This window comes from Rhinolophus ferrumequinum, chromosome 8 (genome assembly GCF_004115265.2).
Source record: "Rhinolophus ferrumequinum isolate MPI-CBG mRhiFer1 chromosome 8, mRhiFer1_v1.p, whole genome shotgun sequence".
Lineage (NCBI taxonomy): Eukaryota > Metazoa > Chordata > Mammalia > Chiroptera > Rhinolophidae > Rhinolophus > Rhinolophus ferrumequinum.
Window position 1 is genome coordinate 29,613,442 of NC_046291.1, and position 27,099 is coordinate 29,640,540.

The window sequence follows — 27,099 nt, forward strand, 5'->3', positions numbered from 1 at the left end:
TTGTTGAATTAATTAATGAATAGATGGGAAAATGTATTTTATACTTTGATTCAGTTTTTTGCTCCCACAAGATTTTCTTGTAATATCCAAGGATAGTTCTTACAATAGAAACAAAATTTTACAAGGATGATAATAAACTTGGATGAATTCATTACTGAGCACCTCAGATCTTATACCAGGTGCCCATTAACCTACGTACTTAGGGAGAGAGAAGAGTTAGGAGTAGAGAATGTGAATAGGATCAGAGGATGGACTAAAATAAAACTATGGGAATTCATTTACGAAAGGTGTCAAGAGTAACAGAAAGGTGTTAATCCTACGCATCAATGGAACCTTAGGAAAAGACCTTGGGTTCTAAGAAATGTAACTGCTCAGAGTGATTTATATTCTTCCAGAGGGGGCCTCCACCAGATGCTCCCAGAGATTTCATTTTAAAAAGGGAAAAACATTTCTAGACTAACTCCAAGGTGGTGTTAGATGCACACGTAAAACATTAAGAAATGTTAGAAGATTATTTAAGAAATGTTAGAAGATAGTGTTATTATCAACTCATAAAAATGCTAGCATCCTGTGTCAGCACTGTTCAACAGAACTTTCTGTAGATAGATTCTATATGCCTCGTGCCTTTATGGTAGCCTCTAGCCATGCGTGGCTATTGAGCTCTTGAAATGTGGCGAGTGGGACTGAGGAATTGAATGTTTAACTTAATTAAATGTATATTTAAATAGTCACATGTAGCTAGTAGTTACCATGTTGGACAGTGCAGGTATATATTTTATGTGCCCTGTGCTAGTCAAGATAGACTAGGTTAGATTGCAGTAACAACCCCAAAATATTAGTGGCTTAAAATAATAAAACTTTATTTCTCTTTCTTACTACTCATCCATCATATGTCTTCTGGGACTCTGTTCTACATCTCCTCATTCTGGGACCATCTTGAATGCTGCTGGTCATTGTAACACAGGAAAAAATAAAAAAGAAATCTGGAGGGTCTTGCACCAACAGTCAAATGAATGCTTGGTCAGAAGTAACACATATCACTTCCACTCACAATTCATTGGCCAGCACTAACCATACAACTCTATCCACCCACCAGAGGGCCAAGAAATTCCACCCAATTATGGAGCCTGGGAGACAAATATTAGGTGAGTAGCACTAGTGACTGAATAAGTAAGCATCATTAAAATAATTAATATACCAAACTGAACAAAAATAATTTCTGTTTTCAAAAGTCAGGTGTATGTCTATACAAAGGAATCAACAAAAACATGGGAGGAAAAAACATATGCACAAACAGCAGGAATTCTCCTTTTACAAAATCAAGGAAGAATGATTGGAATGATGTTTTGGTGTTTTACATATAATTTTTATTAAGCTTTTCAATAAGCAAATCTATTAATTAAAGGAGAAAGCATAAGCATAATTTATCTTCCATTATAATTAAAGATGATAATTTTATCAATTTCCACATTTTAAATAATCCTTTTTGAAAAATAAAACGAGTCTACCCAATCTTTTAAAAATAGGATCTTACTATAATCCCAAGTATAGTCTGTCTACGTTCAACAGTCATTGTTAGACATTCCTGGAATTAGATGGGACCTTAGAGGTCAGTTGTTCTAATCTCCAATATGGGGAATCCCTCCTACAGCTTTCCATATCTTCCAGGTGCAGAGGAAGTCCATTACTGTTATGGGAACTCATTCCATTAGTGGACAGGTGAAATTGTTCTAGAACTCTTCTTGCTGTGTCAAAAGCAGTGTCTCTGAACTTTCAATATATTTGTCCTGGCTCCGTAGTCACCCAGCAGAGGGCCAGCCCCTTTGCTCTATGAGAACCCTTAACCATCTGAAAGGAATTTTTCTGACCCCTAGGATTTCTTTTGGGCTATTCCTCCTTGTGCCTTGCTTCTGATGCCCTCTATTCTCCTAGTAGCCCTTCTTGGACCATGCACAGAGTTGGGGGTGGGGTACAAAAAGCACAGACTGTGGGGACAGAGTCTGAGCATCATTCTAGCGACGGTGGTACCTCGGTTTTCTAACATAATCCGTTCCAGAAGACCATTCCAGTTCTGCAACGTTCGAAAACCAAGCACAGTTTCCCCGTAGAAAGTAATGCAATTCCAGACCTTTAAAATCAACCCCTAAAACTGCAAATTTAGCATGAATGTTACTATCTAATGATACGATAGATCCATAAAATTTATGGCGTTCGTAAACCGAAATATTCGTCAACGGAGACGTTTGAAAACCAAGGTACTACTGTACTTTAATTTGATTCTGTGTTCTTCTCTGTAAAGTGGGGAATAACTCCACCTACCTCTTAGTCTTGTTAAGAGGATTAAACAGAATTAGATCTGTAAACTAATAGATACACAATAAACATTAACTTCATTATGATGTTTCTTTTAATGTGTGATGGATAGAGTTAAACTTAATAATTTTGATGGGATCTAATCAGTAGAGAGTAAACTACTTCCCCTCTCTGGGACACCATCTTATTCTTTCATTTATGTCACCTAAAAGTATTAACATTATCTTTTGTGGGCATCCAGACACACTGTGTTTCCCTGAAAATAAGACCTAGCCGGATCATCAGCTCTAATGTATCTTTTGGAGCAAAAATTAATAAAACCCGGTCTTATATTATGTTAGATAAGACCCAGCCTTATATTATGGTAAAATAAGACTGGGTCTTATATTACTTTTTGCTCCAAAAGACTCATTAGAGCTGATGGTTCTGCTAGGTCTTATTTTCGGGGAAACACGGTACTATTAATTTATATTGCACTTAAAAGTACCAATTTCTACTAGTATGTCACACATAGCCTTACTTGTTGACATTTTAAACCTAAAGTGTAAGAAGTTAATCAGATGAAATTTGATAGGAATGAAGGTTATATTGGCTTGTTGCTCATTAATTTTTTGTTTGGTTTATTTTGTTTTTAATAGACTTTACGTTTTAGAGCAGTTTTAGGTTCACAGTAAAATTGAGAGCAAGTTACAGAGATTTCCCATGTGCCCCCTGCCCCACACATGCACAGCCTCCATTATCAGCATCCCCTACGGGAGTGGAACATGCGTTACAATTGATGAACCTACATTGACACATCATAATCATCAAAGTCAATAGTTTACGTAATGATCACTCTTGGTTTTGTACATTCTAGGAGACAAATGTATAATAACATGTATCCAGCATTATAGTATCATACAAAGCATTTTTACTGCCCTGAAAATCTTCGGTGTTCTACCTATTCATCCCTTCTTCCCCATCCCTTGGCAACCACTGAAATTTGTGCTGTCTCCATAGTTTTGTCTTTTCCGGAATGTCAAATAGTGTAATCATACAGTATGTAGCCTCTTCAGATTGGCTTCTTTCATTTAGTGATATACATTTAAGTTTTCCCCCTGTCTTTTCATGGCTTGATAGCTCATTTCATTTTAGTGCTGAATAATGTTCAATTGTCTGGATGTACCACAGTATATCCATTCGCATACTGAAGGACGTCTTGGATTATTTCCAAGTTTGGGCTATTTTGAATAAAGCTGCTATAAACATATGTGTGCAGATTTTTCTGTGGACATAAATCTTCAGCTCCTTTGGGTAAATACCAAGGAGTGGGATTGCTGGATCATATGATAAGAATATGTTTAGTTTTGTAAGAAACCACCAAACTGTCTTCCAAAGTGGCTGTTCGACTTTGCATTCTCACCCGCAATGAGAGAGTTCCTTCTGCTATACACCCAACCAGCATTTGGTGTTGTCAGTGTTCCGGAATTTGGTCATTCTGATAGGTGTATAATGGCACACATTAGCTTTCAGCAAGGTCTCGGTTTTTTGAATCATGATGCAAAGCTAAATAGCAGCTGCCTCTTTAAGAGTTGTCTATGCTACAGATTTGATAGGTATGTGATTACTGGAAAGATCATAGACATTGAGGCAGCCAGACCTGAGGTTTCTACCTTAACTCTGGTGTACTAGTTTGGAGAGTTATTTAACTTCTCGGGGCCAGAGAAGTCCTCCTTTGTAAAATGGAAGTCATAAATTAATAATAACAGTACTTACTTCAGTGAGTTGTATGAATAAATTGTGTACCTTCTCTGATTTTATTCAAGTGATTAATAAAAATATTTGACCAGAATGGGACCCAAGACTGAACCTTTCATCACACCGTTATTGGCTTTTCTCTAGGTCGAATAACCACCGTTCTTGGAGTACAGATATCTGCCCCATCATCCAGCCCCCACAGTTTCATCTTTCAGGTATATCTGGACAGGCTTTGTCAAATGCTTTACTAAAATCAAATACTCACTAAGGTATTTGTACACCTTTTTCCTTCTTCCATCTCAGATTTTGGGTGGATAGGTACCACTTTTTTAATTCTCTCTTAATTAGTTCCTCCTTGTTCTTCTAAAGAATATATAGAGGTCTCTGGTTTCTAGGTTACTATGTTTCCTGAGTAGATGATCCCTAGATGAAGTAATTTGAGTTTCCCTGCTTCTTCTAGAAGGAGTCATTGTAGAAAACAATACATGTGTTAGCCGAGACAAATCTCTCATTTTATTTGAGGGTTATGTGTGTGCGCACATGCATGTGTGTCTGATGGTGCGACAGGGCTTGAATTACATCTTTGGAACTCTTTGTTCCTATCTATCTATTCAGTATCTCAACCATCAAATCAGAGCTTAGATTCCTCATCACTTTTGCTATCACAGACAATTAGAATTCAGTAGAAGGAGATAGCCTGAAATTCAATTCTAACCAGTAGCTCAATCCAAACTCCTCAGATCTGGCTGGGGTGGGTGGTAATGTGTTTTGATAATACGATTAGTGAAGGAAGAAGCACCCCCTAGGAAATCATAACCAAAAATCTTAAGCAAGTCCTTTTTTTGACAACTTTATCCAAGAAACCATCTTCTCTGGAGACTTTTCTAAACTTTAGACTATTCCTCTCCTTGCCACAGAAATCCTTTTGTTGGGAGAAATTGTAAGCGAACGCAGGGGTGACAGGCCTCTGTAAGCACCAGTTCTGTCTCCAAATTCTTTCAATTGTCAGTCTCCCATCTGTCCTGCTGTACTTCCTACCCAGGGATCTATCAAGTATTGAAATGGATGCAATTATTCAGAAGTCCTCTTCTCAGATTATTTCAACCTATGTCTAATTTTTGAGCCAATCACTATGAAATTCTAAGCAAATGACAACAGCAATAACCTTCGATTGCTTTCTTTTCAAGTATTATGTACCGTTGCCTTGGACGTCATATTTAAAATATTCCAGGTCACAGGTGATGGTATAAAACCCCTGGTCCAGTGTGGAGTTAAATTGGAAGCTTCTTAGTAGTTGAAGCAAATTAAAACTGAAATTGCAGTAATGTAGTCCTGGAAATAAATGAAGAATAATAAATAATAAATGAAATTGTAATAAGGAAAACCTATTATATATTACTGCAAAGTTATTGATGGAATTATATATGTTGATAGAAAAGGTGATAGTAAATTATAACAGAAGCAACATCTTACCTGTGGTAACAAGAACTAAATAAGTTTTACAAGTAATCACAATCTATCCTTGGAGGTACAAATGACAGTTTACCTCACCACACCCCGCTGTTCAAAACATACCAAGCTTTGAGATAATATGTGTAAAGTGCTGGCGCAGGATATGTACCCGGTAAATTTTAGTGCCCCTCTATTTCTCTACTGTAAACATCAGGACACATTTTTACCACACCTGAGACTGACATTTTGAGGATCCTTTAAGAGGCACTGCTGCCAGTTACAAGTCCTGACATCTCAATTTACATTTTGAATCTCCTAAAAAGTGAATATTTTAACATAAATTCAATTTACTGGAAAAGATTTACAGGCCCCAAGTGTCCGTTGATTACCACTTTTAGTCTCTTTAACTCCAGCACTCCCAGATTTTCTGATCCCAAGCCATTTATTAAACAGTTTAATTGCTCTAGCTTTTCCCTTTTGGGGTTCATCTCCTACAGGTTTTATCTCCTTCCATTAGTTCCAAGGGCCTAGGGACATCATGAGATTACTCCAATAGAGGCTAAATCTGCCTCCTCCCTTTTTCGATTGGTGGCACAGGCACCAAGTTTGACACACTGCATTTAACTGATTTTCTATTGTTACCAGTTTACATCTACAGGGAACAATTCTTTGTGAAAAGTCACAACAGACAGAGCAGCAGGGTTATCTATCTTCTGGCTGCTTAATAAAACTAGAGTGACAACAACAAGAGACAGGATAATTATGCTTATGGAGCACCACTATCTGAGACGATTTCCATCAATGTCTTTGATAATTTTACGAAGCACAAACCTTTTACTGGACAGAATGTCGCTGAAGTACATCCTATTCGTGTAACTATTGGGTTTAAAATGGCACAATTGCACAGTAAAATCACTGCTATAGAAAAAGTATTTTGCTGATGAAATACCATATTATTGTATTGTCTATTATAATTCCAATGGTATATTGTCAAAATACAAACTCGCCTATTTCATAAAATGCTGAGGAACAGCTATAATTCTAAACAGCCCTAATCTTGCCAAATTTCTAAATACAATGATCTTAGAAGATCCAAAAGGTAGACATTCTTGATATGTAAATGCCTTTAAAGATCAACAGCGAAAGAGAGATTCAAGAGAAAATGGCAGAGTGGATCCTGTTGTGTGAATGACACTGGGGGGAGGGTACAGCGAGTATGCCAGTGGTTACCATTTAGGCCCCAAAAGTTCTGTTAGGAAGCACAGCCACACTGTGGTTGCAAAAATGGGTGGCCAAATCATAGCCTAATGTTTGTGGCTTGATTATAGCCAGGTCACCTAAAAGACCTGGCTGGCTGGCTCTATGCATGGGTTCTACCTTGATTCCTCTCTCTTGATTACTGTCTTCACTACCCATCATGGGAGGCCCCCTATGGGAAGTGCTCTTGTAACATCTTGGGGTATCTGTATTATGGTAGCTTTTGGAGGTGTCCCACATGGCTACCCGTGCCGACCAGCAGAACTCCCTTTAGGGTAGGGAAGCTTTGGGAAAATACTCCACAGCACCCCTTCCTCCTAAAGATTACCTTGGAAGGCTGGGCTTCCGTGAGCTGGTTGAGGAGAGCAGCTGTGTCTGTGACATTTATGGATGGTTCCTGCCTGTCCATAAAGCCCTCGTGGTTCCCAGAATTCACCCTGAATGAGAGGACTCCCTGTAACCAACTATGCAGAAGGCATAGCTGAAGAAGCCTGTAGCAGTGATGACTTGATTCTCATACACCTCTAAAACCATCTCCTGGGCAGGACCAGACTCTGAACCAGGTCTTCTTTGGCAGCTGAGAGCAAGCCTGCTGGTAACTGGTACCACTATGGTGACCAAGCATCCTGGTTTACCTGGGATTATGCCAAATTTAGCACTGAACATACTGCATCCCAGGACACCACTCAGTCTCAAGCAAATGGGAATGGCTGGTCACCTTGATCTCTGATTTTGTCCTATCAGTTGACAGATAACTATGTAGTTAAGGGACTACAATATGCCAGCTGTAATCCTTTATTCCATGTGAGTCAGCTGAAGGCCTCACAATGACCTCTAAGTTCTGTCTTAGAAGCCTTACCACTCCTTTGGGAGTGGGAGAGACAGGTAAGGCACATTACTATCCTCCTTTCACAGCCTGAAGAGGTTAGGCCACCTGTCTCTAGAGTGGGAATGAAGAACCAGACAGAGAAAAGCGGTGCTCTGTATCCGTGAACCATGTCCTCTCCACCTGGGAGCGATTGCTTTTCAGTTCTGTCCATACGGAGCCTCACTGTTGGGACCACTTACCTGGAAGGATTTCGGTGATGTCACCCTTTCTTTTCACCAGCATTTGCTAAACTGGACTGGCTGGTGACCTTTCTGGTAGGAGGCCAAAAGGTCACACATTTCTGGTTTCAGCCTCACTCCTGAAACTGTAAACAAAGACTCTTCTGTAGGGAGAAAAAGAGAAAAGCACAAACATATTATTTCCTGGGATCTTTCATGGTGTATTTGTAAAGGCTTTGTAATCTTTTCACCTGAAGAGATGTCAAAACATGAGCCAGACTTACCCACCAATAACTTATACTGACTCATGGATAACCTACTTTATTCAATCTACTAATAGTTGTCAAGTGCCTCCTACTTAATCCAATTCAGTGCATATTTACCAAAAGAACACTTGGGTAAGGCATTATGCTAGGTGTTGAAGATGGTAAAAATAGGAATAGAACTGGGAGACCCACATACACACTGACAGACAAGGACCAAAGTGAGGTGCAAACAAAGAACCATGGCAGCCCCTCTCCTAAGTCTGAGAAGCACAAGAAAAGCATGGACTAGGGCCCTTTGAGCCTCAAAGGATGCCTATGTCAAGAGACAAGGACTTCCAGGGAGGACATTCCTGGCTGAGGGATCAGCATGAGCAAAGGCATGGAGGGAGGAAAGTGTTTGAGAGAACTGCATGTAATCTTGCAGGGTTAGAGCAAGGCTAACCGGAAGATAAAGTTGGAAAAGTGGGTTAGAACCGGGCAGTGAAGGGAAGTACTATCAAGCCAGGGAGTCTGAATATTATCCCTAGTGATGATAGGCAATGAGCCTCATGCTGGGCTAGATGTCTTTTGGAAAGTTTCAAATCCTGTTACTTTAGATACAATGGGCAATCTATTTAAATAGACTCTCAGGTGCAACTTTTACACACACACACACACACACACACACACACACACACACACACAACGTTTGTCTTCTGATTCATGTATTTGGTTAGTTCAGAATGCTGGCCGTTTGCATTTTTATAAATGCCTGTGTTTGTTAAGTGTGTTATTCCTGGGTGTTCCCTATGCTAAAGTTATGGGCCAACTCCTCCAAAAGTTAACGTTTTAAGGGGCTCATCTGTAAAATGGGGATAATAAAACTCCCTGGCAGATTGCTCTAAGTTTAAAGAAGATAATGTATGCAAAACATCTTGGGTTGTTCCTGATACACAATATATTTTTAATAACTGGTAGCTGTTGTTACAAGCATCAGCAGACATACCAACTGAGAAACATAGCAAGAGGCAACGGCCACATTTCAATCTGCATAAACCTGGGTTGCTCTAAATATTGCACAGTTTAACAAAAAGAGAAGCTTTGGCGCGCTGAAGGCATAAAATGCCTTAATGATATTGTTTGCTGGAAGCTGCTCACATCCGAAGGGAAGAAATAAACCTGGAATGCCAGCTCTGCCTCGCTCGGCATAGACCTATGCTGTGTGTAACCTGTGGCCCTGACTCCTTTGGTTTGGAATTACATATTTGCTAGGCTGGAAATGGGAGACATCAAGTTTTGTTGCTATGCATAATACATTTTCTGAGGTATATTATAATACACAATTCTGTATTCTACTTTTGTATTCTACATGTCAAAGCATAAACAAACTGCTAAAATAAACAGTTGCAGAAACTTCACAGATTCCTCTCAAGTCAAGTACAAACCATCTTGGGAACGTCCCTCAGGGAGAAGGGTCCTCTTGCCTTGGGGACAGTGGCACGAAGATTTCCCTCAGGCTTCCTTGCCCCTCAAAAGCAGCAGCTCCTCAAAAAGCAAGGAGGGAGGGAGTGGAGGAGAGAGAGAGAAAGAAAGAGAAGGAAAAAGAGGAAGAGAGGGAGAGAAAGGGAGAGATGGAAAAAATAAGGCGAGAGTGAGAAAGAGAAAGAGGGAGAGAGGGAGTGGAGGAGAGGGAGAGATATCTGGCAGAACAGCGCTGGGAAAGCAACTAGTTAATCAAAGGGAATCCAATTTGTCTATGAACTGCCCGACTCTCCTTCCCAATTTATAGGGAAAAAGGAAAGAAAGAAAGAAAGCAAGAAAAAGAAAAGAAAGAAGGAAAAAAAGAAACAGAAAGAAGGGAAAAAGGAGCAGAGCGACTCTCCTGCAACAATCACACAAATGCAAGATCCTCCTTGGCTGACTGCTCATTAGCTTACTGAATCTGACAGCATAATTATCGCAGCTGCTTCACGCTTGGAATAAATAAATACGAAAGTGGGTGTTTAAAAATTTTTTTTGAGAAGGGAAATTCAGTCATCTAGACAGTCAGTAGGACAAGTTTATTTAAAACTTTTAGATTCTTATGCATTTAGATCATTTCGGAACAAGATAATGAGATAGTTGTCTTTCATGCTAATTGAGTTCCTAAGCTCCTGGCTGTTGGCTGTCACCCCTTTCAAACTTTGCTTTAACTTTCCTTCCTTTAGAAATCTGATCCTGGTGTCTCCCTTTACTCTTCCTGGGCTGAGAACCCGGTGAGGGCTCAGTGCACTGGAGTGCAGAAAGTGACTTAATGGGATTGAGGAGCTAAATAACCTTGCACAGGAAACAAGATAATCAAATCTCTTTGACTTGCCTGGAATGGCTGAAAGAGAAAGCACAAGTTAAAAAGAAAGCTTGGAAATTAGACCATCATTTCAAAATGTCTTGTAATTTCACTTGTCACGTGGTTTTTGCACTGCTCTCACACATCCTCAATCCATCAGCTGGAGTTGCTTAGTGCATTTAATTATTCAGAGTGCACACAGCCTCGTGACTCCGTGGTAATTTTAGCTCATGTGTATGTATATAGGCTTCATATCTTCAAAGCCCAAAGGATCACACAGTACTTTAAATTGAAGTTGCTAACTAACAAGAAGTGCACTTAAAACTCTGACTAGGGGCACAGCATACTATATGCATTTCCGATTAAAGCAGATGATCTTTCCTTTTAAAATTAATTAGTGCCTATTTATCTTTTCCTCTCCCTCCCACCCCTCATTCTCCCAGGACCAAATTTATATGAACCCTTGGATTCAGTGAGTTAAAAGCTTTATAAAATAAACATTCTGTCAATCTGGGGTAAAGGAAATGAGTATTAACCCATTGTGCAGGTTGAGAAATTGAGGTTTATGAAGGCCAATAATGCATGTTACATTGGGGAAAAAAGAAAACTCAGGTCGGTCCTTTAACTCTCAGTCCAGAGCTTGGGCTCCCTGTACCATTTGTCTGACCTCAAGGAAATAGAACATCAACATTAAAGAAAACTTTAAAAAAGGAAAAAAATTATTCACAATCCCCCTAAACTGGAAGAGCATTTTCTATAATACTTTTCAGCTTTGTTAAAATGTATAATACATTTTCACAGGTACATAATAATACATAATTTTGTATCCTACTTTCTTTCAGTGCATGTCATAGCATAAACATTTCCATATTACCACACACTGTTGTGAATGATCATATTGACCATATGCTGAGTCAATAGGCCAACATGTGTCCAGGGGTTCCCTGCTGTGGAATACTTAGATTGCTTCTTTTATTTTTATTTTGTAAATTTAAAAAATTATAGGCAACACTACAAGGAACATTTTTAGCATCTAGGATTTTTTTTTTCTTCTGTTCAATCGTTTCTTTGTATAATTTCCAGGAACCAAAGTATAGGATTGAAGGTTGTGACCGTTTTTATGGCTCCTGATATGTATGCCAACTGACACCACCATCATCAGGGAATCATTTTACCCACAATGTCGTAAACACTGGGAGTCATGAGGCTAAGGGCAAAAAATAACTAATTTAACAATTATTTGTAGTTATTTAATCATTAGTAAGGCTGTCTATTTATTCCATGTGTTGATACACTCTTTTTTGTTTCCTTTGCAGAAATTGGTATGTTATGCCTTTGCCCAATTTTTCACTGGATTCCTGGTATATTTCTTATGAAATCGAATGGGTTATAGTGAAACAAAAAAAACCCACCATTGTTTAAGAAATTTTAAAACCCAAAGTTGACTGTGTATTAAAAAAAAAGAACAGAAACTAAGACAAAAGGTCAGCGGTCTCCGTTAAACATAAAATCCCTCTTAATTGTGAGATATTAAACATGTTACCTGGGGACATGTGGAATCTTTCCTGGGAAGGCTTTAAAATAAACACAGATAGAGCATGAGACAGTGGAAAGGTCATGGGACTGGGAATAAAAATCTTGGTTCCAATCCTCATTTTGCTACTAAGTTCCCATGTGATCTTTAGTGAGAAGCAATGAGTAGTGGGAAGAGAGTGCCTTGGGAGTCTGACCTAAAGTCAAATCTTGGCCCTCCCACTTACTGGCTTTATTACTTTGAGCAATTCCTCTCTCAAATCCAATTTTCTAATAAGTTATATGAGGGTAATAACTCTACCCTACCAGTTGGTGTATAGATTGAACAAGAATTTATGTAAAGCACATAGCCACCCAACAAATGACAACCACTATTAGGTCTCCCTGGGTGTCAGGGATTCGTCTACATAATAAAGATATGGAATAGCGAGTCTAAGATCCTTTCCTACTGGAAGGTCTCACTCTTTCCTGAAGAGTTTATCTTTACTTGGAGGCTCTTTCATGACTAACAAATTTAACCAATTTAAGGGCTTGGTGGGTCTGAGGGACTTGGTTTACACAGACTTCTCATAGCAACACAACTCTGCAACACCCTGAGCCATGTCTCAACTCACTATCTCGTCTAATGTATTGGAATGGGTTGAGCACAACTTTGAGCATAGAAGGTGAAGAGGTGTGTTATGCAGGAAACTTCCATGCTTGTTAATGTATTGCTTCTTAAGTACTGATTAATGGAGGATTTAAAAGGTATAAAGAGTGGTCTGAGTTAGGTTACCAACTCCTAGAAGCAGAATAGAGTTGAGAGACTTAGTTCAGAATATCCCTTCCGTCTTCCCCACAATCCCCAACCCCTGAAACCTGGCCTGCACAGCATGACAAAATATTCTGGTTAAATTTTGAATAGACTAGACAATATAAGCAATAAACAGACTAGATTTGAAAGGATTAGCCTAAAAAGAGCTAAACTGAATTTCACTATTACATGTTTAAAATGTTTAGATTGCTGCAAAAAGGCATATAGTGATAGGAGCAAAAACCAGGAAGAAATATGAGTCAGAACTGCACCACTATTATTAAAAAAAAGACACCTTCAGAATAATGTTAGATGGTATTAGGAGGAGGATGACATTCCTCTCCCTGGACATTCTTCCTCCCCAACCATCCAGACGCCATCATTTTTCATGACCCACTCACAAAGCCATCCTGGATCCCCACAGCTGGAATTAATCTCCCCTCCTGTGAATATCCAGAGCACTTCACCCTTGATCTGCAGCTGTTTATCTAGTTTATATACTTGTCTCATTTCCTAAAGGATTGTAAGCTCTTTGAGGACAGGGTCCATGACTAATTCATTTTTTGTATCCCTTAATATCACACCTACTAGACCTTCAGTAAATCTCCGATGAATAAATTGGAATGTAATTCTTCTATGTTAGAAACTTGAGTCTATGTTGGGTCCATAGATGCAGAGATAAACAAAATAATTGAAACAGGTTCAGAATAGGATCATGAAACAAAATGAATAAAGAGTGAGAAAAACAGAATCTATATGTGGGGTTGGAGAGGAAGGTCAAAGGAATTCAGCCTAGAGAAGTGAGCTTTGGAAAGTGTTATCATGTGATCTTCAAACATATTAAAGAGATAACATTAAAAGAAGGCCTGAGGTTCTTTTTTTGGAGCAAAACAAAAAATTACTCAGATTTTAATAAAGCAATGTGAATAAAGCCTGCTGAAGAACTACCAGAGTACAGATACTAGGGTGGTGTGTTGAAGGGTAGAGGTGAATGCTAGGCCTTCTACCATCCCTACAAGTACGAAAGTATAGGGTGACAAAAAGGACTCTGGCAAACTGTTTTTACAAAATTACTTGTGAAACAATCACAAGCTTTTTAAGTTTTAGGATTTTTCCCCCCAAGATGCTGAAACCTATTTTAAAGGAGAAGGGGGATTTAGTCCAGGAAGGAATGGAAGAGACTCAAGCCTGGGATTTGGAAAGCAGAATGGGACCAAGCCACAGAGCGACAGCCTTTGATGTCCTAATGATCAAGGACCAGGGCTGAAGGACCAGACTCTTAAATCACGTGGCATTTATTGCCCCAGATAAAATAATACTTTTGTGGATCAGTGTCTGTGGTTCAAAATGGCTGGGTTCCAAAATCAGTCTTAACTCTCCAAGGGTAACATTTGGAAGGCTCCCTGAAAGAACGAAGTGGAACCAGTTTTTAGAAGGGGCAGCTTAATGATTTTCTACTCCCCTTACCCCCAAATCATTAAACAGTGTTCCTTTCCCAGAGTCCAAGTTCATACTGAGGGCAAAGGGAATTAAACAAAGAAGCTGAAATTGCAGCTAAGATTAGGGAGTTGCCAAGGGCCTAATTTTAGGTCCTAGCTGCCCCAGCTGACGTCCTGCACTGCTGGCTCAGCCATGAGGACCACAGGCGTGGCCATAATCCGGTGACTGAGTGAGAAGAGTGTCTCCCTAGACATCTGCGAAAGCAATTAGCTTGCTGTTGGGTGTGTTTTTAGAGAGACTACCAATAATTTTTCCTTCAACAAATGTTTCTTCAGGTGTTCAAGAGTCAATAAGGGAAAATGTCAGTGCCTGGCAGAAGTTCCCACATGCTTGCCATTCTAATATTCATGCTTCTCCACTTCAGAGTGCTCTCTACAAGGGAACTAATCCTGGAATTCCTGATTTTCGTGACAAGTAAGCCCCGAATTTCCCCTGGCCATAAGCTCCATGCCATAACCTGGAGAAAGTGCTGTTTGGGACATCTCAGGCTTTGCAAAAATAAACATGGATGGATGGGAGCAATTCTTGCATTTTGCAGGGAATGTCTCTGTCACTCTTCTCTGGGATTTAGGCTGTCCTTCTAGTCTTCACATATTTCCCAGCCACAGGTTTCATGCTTAACGTGTCTTCTTCAGAGGGCAGACAATAAGAGCTGGCATCTCCCAGATCAAAGGGGAAACAGAATATATTTTAAAGTGACAACTTTGTTATCCTGCAACCAGAATAAAAGCAGAATAATAAAATGATATAAGTATAAGCCTCTAAACGATTCCATACTGAAATGTCACCAGAGGGCAAAATTTCTTGCATAATTATGGCAGGGAAACTCTCTTCACAAACTGTCCACAAGGGCATCTCTTATTTTTGCACAATTCTTCCGCCTGGGGCAGCCCACCAGGGATGAGGATATAGATTCTGTGTCCCTGCAGGTTGGAAATTGTGATAACTGATTGGTACTCCCTGTATGCAAGAAGGCTCTTAATAAAGGCTCATTGCCACGGGCAGTGGAAAAGTAGGCTGGCACGGCCAGGCCAAGGGCATGCATCCCTTAGCTCATGTGCCCTCGGTGAGGACCACTGTTGTCAAGGAGCACAAACTGACCCAAGCTGCTTCTGTCTCTTCCTCTATTTTTCTTCCCAATTTTCCTGGTAGATTTGCTTTCCCTGTCTACTTGTCCCAGGTCCTATCTGTCGGTCTGTCTCTAAACCTATTTCTGCACCCCCTCCCACATGCACACATACATACATACCGCCCCCCCCACCTTCCCCTGTCTCTTGGCGCTGGCCCTTTCATCTTCTCCCTCGGGGATTTGAGATGTCGCTGCAGGAAGTGCTTGTCGGCCGAGGCAGCAGCAGCAGAGCCCTGTGGCTTTGACAAACCTCATTTAATTGGGAGGAAGCCAGGAGAATTTGAAAGAACTGAAACATCCACGAAACTCCTTTTATCAGGCATAATTTAAACTCTGCATGGAAAAACCCCTATATGTATAAAGAAAAGTCAACTTCCCTCCTGCTGCGAGCACTCTTCGTCTCCCCCCAGTGCAGGCAGGCTCCTGCAAGATTCCATCTTTTCATTTTTCTAAAAGTGTCAAAGTAGATTTGGGCTCTGTGGCTGGGTGAACAGAGAAGGAATACAGATCGGCCTCTCTCTTTCACCCACATGTGCGTGCAAACACACACACACACACACACACAGGACGTGTGGCGGAGCCCCTCTCTTGGTGGCTTTGCTTCAGATGGCCAGGAAAAATCAAAACCCAAGTTTCTACCAACACATCACTTTGGACAGGGATTGTTTCCTCCTAATTACCGTTCATCAGGCAAAACCTGGTGCCCAGAAAACTTTGAAGATCCCCAGCGATTCTCAGTATGTTGAATGATAGATCCTGGAGGAGGGCAGATGGGAGAAGTTTGTTTAAGTGGAGAGCGGGGAATGAGAGAGAGAGAGAGAGAGAGTGTGTGTGTGTGTGTGTGTGTGTGTGTGTGTGTGTGTACACCTGAGCACGTATGCTTGCCTGAAGTAATAGTTAGAAGTCCCAAGCTCCGGAGAAGAAAGCTTAGAAGGAGAGATCTGGGGGCTTAGACTGGGAAGAGGGGATGGGATGGGAGTGGGGAAGAGGCTGAGGATGAAGTGCGTGTGTGGGGGGGTGAGGTACCAGGAAGGGAGTGAGAACTATAGGTCGCCTGGAATGTTTTGTATTCCACCCGTATGCCAAACCATGTCCCTCCACTCCTACCAAATTCCACTCCAGATTCACCTTCAGTCTAATCCATCTCACTTGAGTTATTCTAGTTCCTCCAAAGAATTGCCTTTAGCACACACATATTCTCTGAACATCTGCAACTGATTATGCACAGACTTCAGCTGTTTAGATATGATTTGTGCTACTATGTGTATGAGGGTGCCCTGTTTCCTCTTCCTCACCCTCTTTTCCTCCCATGCCATAGGATCCTTGGGGTCAAGGACAAGCCACTTTTTTCCCTCAATTTTTATAGCACTTAATATGTTCCTGACACTTAATGGCAACTTCTAAATACTGATGACTGACTCTTCTCGCAGGGTTAAGTAAGACACATTAAGCCCAGTGGTATGATTATGGTTAGTTTCGAAGATCCTAAATGACTCCTTTTAATAATAAAATACCTCAATAAGTCCCACACTAAGAGCTTTGAATTGCTGCAGGACAATGTCCTAGATATAGCGGGGATGCCTTTGGAAACCACGGAGACTTTGGCCAGACTATCTGTCGAAGGCTCTTGGACAGTAGCTCCTCTCCCCATCCCAATACCTTCTTCCGGGTACGAGCCCCTAGACCTTCCTTCTTAGTTTTCGTCTCTCCCACTGAGGACTTCTAAAAACTGTTTTCAGTTGAATGGTGGTGTTTTCAAAGAACTCCCCCCCCCATTGTCCCTCCCAGAGAGCCCAGGCCACGCCTGCCCTGCCCACATCCTCTGCATAGCCCTTCCTGGCCACATTCTGGGAAACAGGAGCACTCCAGCCACAGGATCCCTCCGCAGATTTCAGATTTGGGGGATGACTTCAGGCCCAGGCAGTAAAGCTGATTTGAGGGTAACTTGTGTTTCCCGTGGGCGCCTGGCCAGGGAGGACGCTCCCCTCCCCACAGCGTCCCGCCCTGGTCCTTCCCTTGGCAGCATCAGGTTACCAATGGAGACAGGCCCAGCTCTCCTCTCTGACATATCCATGTCACCTATCATCTTACTCTCTCATGGAAGGAGAGAAGGGGGTTGTTAGAAACTTTGGTTGTGCTTCTCCTGGCAGATGCTAGTGAAAGCAAACAACTCAGAGGCAACTTTCATCTCATCCAATTTCTAAGTGTGAGTGTGTATATGGGAAATGTTTGCATTATTACAAGGAGGTCTGTGTCACCTCAATCTACCAGTGCTCTTGAGTTTTAGAGCATCTCATGCGACACTCAAGTAAGATTGGGTCCCATCTTGCTTCTCCCAGGCAAATTGATCTCTAAGCTCACTTCTGATTGCAAATTCTGTGATCCTCCAGTACTCAGAGGAAACACTTAGACACCAAGACTGACATGTGTACACACACGCACACACTCCCTCACTCACCAGCAGGAAGCTCGTGTAGCTGAGACGGCAGGGTGCTGAAATAATCATGAACCAGTGCTTCCTGGGCGGAGACACGATCTCTAGGAAAACCCTTCAGCATTTGTGAGGCCAGGTCTTCAGCGTCAGGAACCCTGCCCAACCTAGAAAAGTGGGAGAGAAAAAGAGAGTTTTTCCAGAGTCCTCCCTTCTGAAAAATAAAAGGGGAAAGAAGATGGCTAGAAGAGTGTTTCAAATATAATTTTCCTGGGATTAGTAACGTTGATGGCAAGTGGAAAAATAACCTCCATACTGAAACTCTTACCTGTCCTGTTACTAAGATGAAGGGGGAAAATCTCAGTATTCTATCATTCAGCTCCCCCAGAGCCTCCACAATGTCTCTGGCACCTTGTATACACACAGGATGCAGAATTATAATTATAGAAGCAGAAATATATAATTAGGGAGTCTCCTTTGAGGGACACAGCAGTTCCCACCAAGCAGAAAAGCCTGAATGGAAATACGCTCCAAGTGTTGCAAGCATAGAATCCTAGAAGGGGAAGAGGAAGAAAGGTGATTCTGGAGGGTGAAGCTTGGGTGGAAAATACCCTTATTTAAAATGTTTCTGAAGCTCAGTTCCCAGGGCTATTAGCTAAGGTGCTCTCTTGGTGCCCCCTGAGATGGAGCATAGGAAGAGGGGTACTTAAGTATCCAAATTACAATAAGGACAAATCCTCAAGTTGACTTTATGCTGAATTATAAATTTGGAGATGAGTGAATCCATTAGTTGAGCAACTATCATGTGCTAGTAGGTGGTTGGCTCTGGGAGATACAGGCAAGACCCTGTCCTCTGGCAGGTTAGTCTAGTAGAGGAGTCAGACACTAGTCAAATTATCCTACAAATGCACAAGTACAACTGTGAAAAAAAGGCCCAGATCATTTGAGCTGAGATGTGAGGAACTAGGGCAGGGGAGGGTAGGTGATGTAGGGTGATGTAGGCAGAGATCTGATGTTCATACAGGCTGGGGAGTGGGGGTGGGGGGCTGGGGGGGTGGAGAGGAGAAGAATGAGTTTAAAGAAGGGAAGAAAGGCCATTTGGCTGGCCTGGGACAAAAGGGGAGCGGGGCAGGGTATGAAGCTAGGGAGGGTGCCAGGGCTGATCCTGCAGGCCTTGTGGGTCTTCATGGTTCTTATTTACTTATAATGTTTGAAAGTCTTTGCTAATCTAGTGCCAATCACTTAAGTACACCCATCTCTAGAGCCCACAGACAGGTTTACAAATGGAAAGCCTCGAGACGGAAAATTGCATTCCCAGGAGGCAATTAACTGCAGGACTGATGTCTGTTATTCAGAATTAAGTTGCACGGCCATGCAAATCCCCAACTGAGCAAAAATAGATGGGCTTATTTAATGTCAAATATACATACCAACCTGAAACGACAAAGCAGTGATACCCTTTCCCTGCCCAGGTACCATGAGGCAGTGATACTGGAAATCCTGGCCCAGAGGACTTTGCTTAATTTGACTAATTTTTGCATAAGATTTACATAAGAAACTTTCAGGCATCTGATTCCCATGACATAAAACTGTTTCTACAAACAGGTAACTTTACCCTCAAACTTTGGAGTAATATAATTGCTTTACAGACTCAAGATAAAGAGAAATTTGCAAATCCCCAGTCCTGGCAAATTTCCAGGCCAGGTCGGAGAGCGCGGAGTCTGGCGTGAGGTCTGCTCAGTAGCTAGTGGCCTGAAGAAGGGCTGGTGCGGAAAATGTCCCCAACCGGGCGTTCTTCCCAGGCACAGGTTTTCAGGGTCAATGAAATGGGGGGGTTGGAGAGGGGAAGCAGGTACCAATCACTAGGGCCCGGTATCAGTCTGGAAGGAGATTCAGGGAAAATCTTGTGAGAAAAATGTAGTTGGTCCACCGTTGCTATGGGGTGGTGGGTGGGATGTGTGCCTAAATTGGGGCCTGAACCCACTCTATGAATTTCCAAGGGGTGGGTGGGTAGAAAGGTGGTTATGGTGAGAGGGGGAGCAATGCATCTGTCAGCGTCCACCTCCATATTCCTACCCCAATCAGCAGTTCGTTCTTCCCACACACTGACCCATACAAGTGAATTGTTACAGAATTGCTCTGTAGAAGGGGTTTAGGAGTTGCAATCTGAATGGATAAGGAAGGCTAGGGGACCTATTGTGAACTCATGTTAGCATGGCATGCATACTGTTTTTGTTTAGACTGAATGTTTCTGTCGGTGGCTGGGAAAGCCAGGAGAGGCTGATGGAACTTATGGGGGCATTAGGACACATACAGGAAGAACAGGCCACTTTTACCAGATAAATGAAAGTGGGTAATGAACAGTGATAGGAGGACTTCTTTTTTAGGAATTTCCTCTTCAACTAATCAACCTTCCCTCCCACCTTTCACACCAGGTTGCATCAGTGGTGTTGAGATTTGTTCCAGTCCCATGGCCTCCAAACTATGACTGCCACCAGCCACTCTTCTTGTTTCTCAGCTGGCAGAGCCAGTGACCAGGGCAAAGTATGTTAGTGAAGACTTTTCCTCCCATGAGCCACATTCATGTTGGTCTTCTCTGTGTGAGTCATATCCGTGGCCTCCTGAATACAAGCCTTTACTAGCAGCAAATTCATACTGAGATCACCTGGCCTGGACAAGTATCCTAACACTCAGTTGCTATTGGCACCTTGCATTCTTATATGGGAGCTGAGGGAGAGCCCCAGAAATACAAATGCCGTTTCTTTGGGCACATGTGTTAATTTTCTTCCCTGTTTATATCATTTTGCTTCTTTCCGCTATTTATAGTCTTGCTAACTACCCACTGCCTTTATTGTCACATTTCTACAATTTGCCACCTCCTCCAACTCCTACTGGAATAATTCTTCCCTGGTTACAACCTCTACTTTAAATATGAATGTTGGCATGACAAGTGAACATCACAAATGTTAATTGGCCTACCAGCGCCTTCCCATATAGGCTAAATGTTAACAAGTGTTATTTGTTAGACTTGTGATGTTAACTACCAAATATGCCAAGAGTATCTTGCACAATTAGGAGAACACACCCATCCAATTAATGAGAGTCTTAAAAAGACAAAGACTCCTTAATAAAGACAAAGACTCCTCAGGTGAACCTGTCCTTCCGGTAACATTTCAAGAAGTGAGAAGCTTCCAGGGCCAACATACTTATTGTAGATCAATTAGAAAATGCAGAGAAAGAAAATTAAAACTATTCCATAACTCTGAGATAACCCCCTTCGCTCAAAGATAATCACCATTGCTTTGGTGTTCATGTTTTTCTTCTTTAGTCCTTTAGTTTTATATGGATATATTTTTTTGTTTTACTGGAAAAATGGGCTCATACTCTACATACTGTTATAACTCACTTTTTCCACTTGACTATCTTGGTCGTCTTCCCAGGACTTGGAACAGCCTTCCAGGACATAATCGTAATGGCTGTATAGCATCCCATTATATAGACATACCATAACCTACATCGCCAGACACTTCCTGAAGTTGTGTCCTTTTCTCGTTAGGGCGGGAGGGGGTACTATTAAAGTCATCCTGTGACAAATATCCTCAAAGAGAAATCTTTGAGTATTTGAGCAATGATTTTCTCAGTATAAATTCTGAGACTTGAAATCCCCAGGTCAAAGGATATACATGTTCAAGTTTTTGATTACGAACATCAGCTAGTTGTACCAATTTCCATGTCCACCAGCAGCCCGGGAGAGTTCCTGTCTCTGTGTGCACGGAAAACAAATTCATTCCAGCCGATATGAATTGACACAGGTCCCACTGCTTAGAAAAGTTGTAGAAAGGATGAAAACTATAAATTGATCCTAAAAGATGTGCTGGGTGCGAGGACATCCACGTTTAGTTTTAGAAGTCCAGAATAGAAACACAAACAATAAGAAAAAATAAAAGTCAGGCTTTGTGGGTGTGTAAAGTCCCATTAACTAGCCTATCCCTCAACCCATCTAAAATCTGGTGGTCCTTGGGGACCTGAGGTAACAGCACAACCTGGCACTGAATACAGAAATCTCCCATGGCCATTGCTGCCATCAGCCTTGAGGGTGGAAGGGCTTTATCTGTTTGCAGCATAAGGCTGGTCGCTGTGAGTTCAATTGGGTTCTTTGCTACAGTTTTTCCCCTAGATCCACAGAAAGAGAAAAAGGGCAGGGACACAGTGGGCCCTACTATTTTTTTTTCAATTTTTCAATTTGTTTTTATTTTGAAGTAATTTTAGGTTTATGGAAGAGTGGCAGGTGTGATACAGACAGTGACCTTAAGTTTCACCAGCTTCCCCTAATGTTAACATTTTGCATAACTGCAGTGAAATTATCAAAACTAAGCATTTAATATTGGCACAATACCTTTTTCCTAAGCTGCTAAGACTTTACTAAATCTTTTTACTAGGACTTTATGCAAATATCATTGGTTTCTTTCAGTAATGACCTTTTTGTTGTTGTTCCATGAGAGTAGGTACTTTTTAATGCTGTCCGTTTAGCATACCCCCAATAAGAAATGTATCCAAGACTAGGAAGAAACAACTGGAAAGACGCTATAATTTTCCAATCTGTCTAACAAGTGAGTGTGCACTTGCTAGGCCCAAGTTAATCAGGTCACCATTAAACCCCAGGCAAGTCCTTGGGGAGGCGTTGACAATCCCTGCACAGATACGATGCACCTCTGCAGAAATTTTATAGAAAAGCCAGTGACACCTCTGCTGCTCTGTACTCGTCACATCTGCAACCTGACTCAACTAACAAAGCCACAGAGACCTGTCTACTACTTGAGTCCTGACTCTATCACTTACTTAGCTTGATGAACTTGGCCAAGTTACTCAACTTCTTTGAGCCTATTTCCTTCTTTTTGAAATGGGAATGAGATTTGGGAGGAATAAATGAAATAATATATGCAGCACCTTGCTAGGCACATACCAGGTATCCCACCTACCATTAGTCCTCTTTCAACAACAAAGCCCTTTCCAGAGCCAAGAAATTTCTCACGTGATAATCTAGGACACTGCTGTCCAATAGAACTTTCTAAGATGATGGAAATGTGTTATGTTTGCCCCGTCCCATAGGGTACCCACAGTTCACCTGTGGCTACTGAGCCCTTGAAATTGGGCTAGTGCAAGTGAGCAACTGAATTTTAAATTTAATCTTAATTACTTTAAACTGAAATAGCCACATGTGGCTAGTGGCTGTTGTGTTAGACATCATACCTTGCTCTGAGGATCGGAGCAAAGAGAAGCCAGGAGTCTAAGCTAAGACAAAGGTATTGCTGGGAGCCAGGCAATGGGCAGAGGTGGTGGGTGTTATGTGTGGTCAGAAAAGCCAGAAAGATGTGTAGCTAATTCAAGTCCTGCTCAGCCCTAGAAGGAGGGGCTGGTGGGATGATAGCAGGAGGTTGGTGGCACTTTCTTCAACCATGTGACAGTGCCAACAGCAGCAGCACAGGGTATTAAGGTGGTTTGCAGGTTTGGAGTTACCACTTATTTTAGAAGCCAGTAGTGACATGAAAGAAAGCCACAGGGAAGCGCTAAAATCCAAATATCTCTGTCTAGAGGTTAGGGGTCCTAACGATGCTGGCAAGAGAACGTTTGCACATTGTGAACGAAATGCTCAACAGCAGTTCCCTGGAGCCTGTCTCCAAAATGACAGGGAGTTTTAGGTGCTACAGTCCATCTGAAAATAAGTGCGGAGTGTATGCACATCCTGGGGAGGTACGTCCCTCCCAGTAAGAGACTTTGGTAATCCATACATAGGTCTATGTGCGGACCTATTTTACTCTTTGTGCTCTGATAGTCACTCTGCAAGGAGGCTTTTTGAAGCACATGAACAGTAAGTCTGGAGAAATCAAACAACATTTGGTTGGGTTAAACTCGACCACATTTTCAGGGAAGAACAACATTCAGATGTTCAGTTAGGATCTCTTCCCTTCTCCCCACCTGCCAGAGTGCGTTTTTCTTTGACATTTGAGCTCGTTTGCCTGTCTCTGATGTTTTCCTCACTGCCCTTTTTGCCTCTTCACTGAAGCAAAAAGAACAGAGCCTCGGCTAATTACTCTCAGATCAAATAATACTGGTTATTGTAATTGGTCATTGTCCGAAAACACTGAGTTCTTCTTAGCCCTGAGGTTGCCTGGCAGGGCTTAGTTAGCTAACTATTCCGGGAATGTCTCTATTATCTGTTTTACTTTGCAAAAGAAACTAGGGATTTGTTGAAAGCTGGTAATAAAAGTCTGCCCTGGTCTGAGCTGAGACTGCGTAGAGAGGGCCTGGGAAAGCATGACCTCCATGAATCAAGTTGCCCCCCCCCCGCCCCCCAATAGCCACTCAATGATGTTATTTGGTTTCTCTGTGTTGGAGAATAATAAACCCACTAGGTTTTCTTGCAGGTCAACACTCCCTCGTTCTCAGGGCCTCGGGCATGGTTGAGGGGCACAAAACAATTTTAATGACCAAACTCACTGAAAGTAAAATGATTCATAGAGAAAAACTAACAGACTCACAGGTGGCTGGCTCTCCTAGAGGCGTCTTCCTGGGGCTTAGGTCCCCAGATTGCAGTGTTCAGTGGACTGAGGTCCAGGGAAACGTCCCTTCAACCCTGCTGAAAGATAAACTTTCCAAAGTAGTGCTTACCTGTTCCAGACATTCTGAAGGCTCTGAGGCTTAGGCAGTGGGAACCATTCTGAAAGGCACACACAGACACGTGAAAAAACAAAACAACCCTAAAATCCTGCTTCCAAAATGATTAAAATTCTAAGCGTTCTTCTTGGCTTTTGGCATAAGAGAGAATTCAGCTATCAGGTAGACAAACTAAATGATATTTAAGGCCTCTTCTCACTATGAACTTTTATGATTCTGTGTAGGGTCACTATTATGAGTTGAATTGTGTCCCTTCCAAAATTCGTAAGTCGAAGTCCTAATCCCGAGTACCTCAGAATTCGACCTTATATGGAAATAGAATCAGTGCAGATACCATTAGTTAAAGTGAGGTCCCTAGGGTGGGCTCTAATCCAATTATGGCTGGTGTCCTCATAAAAAGGGAAAATTTGGACACAGAGGCAGACATGTACAAAGGAAGAGGATGTGAAGAGACACGAGGAGGAGTCAGCCATCCATAAGCCCAGGGGAGAGGCCTGGAGCAGATCCTTCCTTCAGAGCCCTCAGACGGAACCAATCCTGCCAGTACCTCAGTTTCAGACCTACTCTCCAGAACTGTGAAATAATAATACATTTCTGTGTTTTAACTCATCCAGTTTGTGGTACTTTGTTACCGTAGCCCTAGCAAACTAATGCAGTCACAAAATTCAGTAAAGTCAATCAACATTTATTTAGCATTTACTGTGTGCAGAGCATGTACCAAGTTCTGGGGAGCACGCAAAAGAAATCTCTCCACCCTCTTCGAGCTTACAATTCATTTGAGAGAACAAAGTCATGTGATGGATGCTGGGGCAAAGTCTCAAAAGTGGTTAAAAAGTAACAGGGCTAACTTTATGTCACGAGCAATAAAAATGGAAGTGAATCCTGGCTTGAATGATCCAAGATGGATACTAATAAAATTTGTAATTTTCTTTGGAGCACTCATTATAATATTTACATGTGCATACATATATTTCAGTTATTCTAGGTGTTGATACTATTCAGCCTGAGATAAAACCATGAAAGGGGACAATTGAGCATTCAGTCAGGAAATACTAATTGAATGTTTACGCTATCTAAGGGCCATAAGAGGAGCTACAGGGGACATATACGGATGCTCCTTATCAAATCCCTCTACTTCCTACTCCAATGAGAAAAGAGGATGTCCGCTCTCAGTTGAAACGATGTTTCTGCTTTATACTTTTCTTGGGCCTGAAATGTAATTGTTTTGGTTTTAAAAGAACTCTTCTTCCAGCTCCTAAATTTTATCATAGTTGGGCAAAAAAATAATTTGGATAATACTGACAAATTCATGTTTACATGTGCACATAAAATGACCTGGAAGACTACTCACAGGCTAGTGATAGTGTCTATAGGGGCTTTGCCTTTTGTATTTCTATGTTTATTTTCTTAAATTTATTTTTTAATAAAAATGACATATTATATTATAACTTCGAAAGCAAGTTCAATTAAAAATAGAATTTATAGTGCTAAAAGTTGTAGAGTGGTCAAAGTGGAAAGGAGTGGTCAAAGTTGAAAGGAGTGGTCAAAGAAAGTGATTTAAGCTGAGTTTTCAAGGTCAGAAGCAACCAAATGGTTGCTTCGTGTTTTATAGTCCCAGGTGGGCACTAAGGAATGTATGTACAGGTTATTTACTCTTGTATGTACAGGTTATTTACTCTCTGTTCAGATGATCGTGCCCAAATTCAAATAACCAGTAAAGATAAGACTATCTGGTATTTGTTTAGAATGTGTATTTCCAAACCACTTCTGCTGCCTATTTAGAGTGTTTCCCTGGCCAAACAAAATTAAAATACTTCTTCCTTCAGTCATATCCCAATTTCCATCAACACAGTGAAATCCATTTCAATCCCCTCCTATGTTCTGTTTTTCCCTACTTAGAGCCCTATGCGCTGTGTTTTTTTGGACTTTAATATTTTAACACTATTTCTAACTTTAGTATTTCTTGTGGAACATGGGTCTGGAAGAAACTGAATTAGGGTTGGAACACCAAACCTAGGATTTGAAACTGCTGCTCAGTTTCGCTGAGACCTTAAGCAAGATACTTTAACCATGGCCAGCATACATCCTTGACTTAAGTTGGAGGTTGCATTCTCCTCACAAGGATGAAGTGATTCACTGAATTCATTGATTCATTGAATTAATGAATGTAAAGTGCCTTACTGGGAACATTAAAAAAATAAAGCCTATGTTTCTCCTTCTTTCTCTTCCTTTGAAATGTAAACCATGTGTGATTAGGACCCTGAACCCAGATTTTGAATCCACACCATGCCACTTAATGCTGTGTAACCTGAGGGTGTTGCTTAACCTCACTGGACCTCAGTTTTCCCATCTGCAGAAGACGGATAATTATAGTTCCCAATGCATAGGACTGTTGTGAGAATTCAGATAGTGAGGGTAATTAATTATTTCTTCATGCTTTGCCTCTTTTCTTTCTGCCTCTTTCTCTTGTCTGAGGAACCATCGTTTCTCTTTCCTCTCAGGTATTTCTGCCTTATTCTCCTTGGAAACCTTTTATAACTTGCTGTTGGAGTCTACTGAAATACCAACGTGCTCCAAGCTTGAGTTCTTATAAGCCTGGCTTGATTTCTCTTGAGTCCTCACTGTAAGGCAGAAGCATGCTCCTTAGCTGTGTGGTGTAGA

The 27,099-nt window shown here is 41.4% G+C and overlaps 1 protein-coding gene across 3 annotated transcripts in view; it reads right to left on the reverse strand.

Moving 5' to 3' along the window:
* Positions 1 to 2,741: 2,741 nt before the first annotated feature.
* Positions 2,742 to 27,099, reverse strand: part of CDK15 (cyclin dependent kinase 15) — a 93,154-nt gene continuing 68,796 nt past the window's right edge. For all 3 annotated transcript variants that reach the window (XM_033111518.1, XM_033111519.1, XM_033111517.1), the window contains exons 11-14: positions 24,433 to 24,481; positions 17,791 to 17,930; positions 7,828 to 7,970; positions 2,742 to 5,382 (exon numbers count right to left, since the gene is read on the reverse strand). In XM_033111518.1, coding sequence (XP_032967409.1) covers positions 7,861 to 7,970; positions 17,791 to 17,930; positions 24,433 to 24,481 — 299 coding nt within the window. In that variant the 3' untranslated portion in view covers positions 2,742 to 5,382; positions 7,828 to 7,860. The remainder of the gene's footprint in view (positions 5,383 to 7,827; positions 7,971 to 17,790; positions 17,931 to 24,432; positions 24,482 to 27,099) is intronic.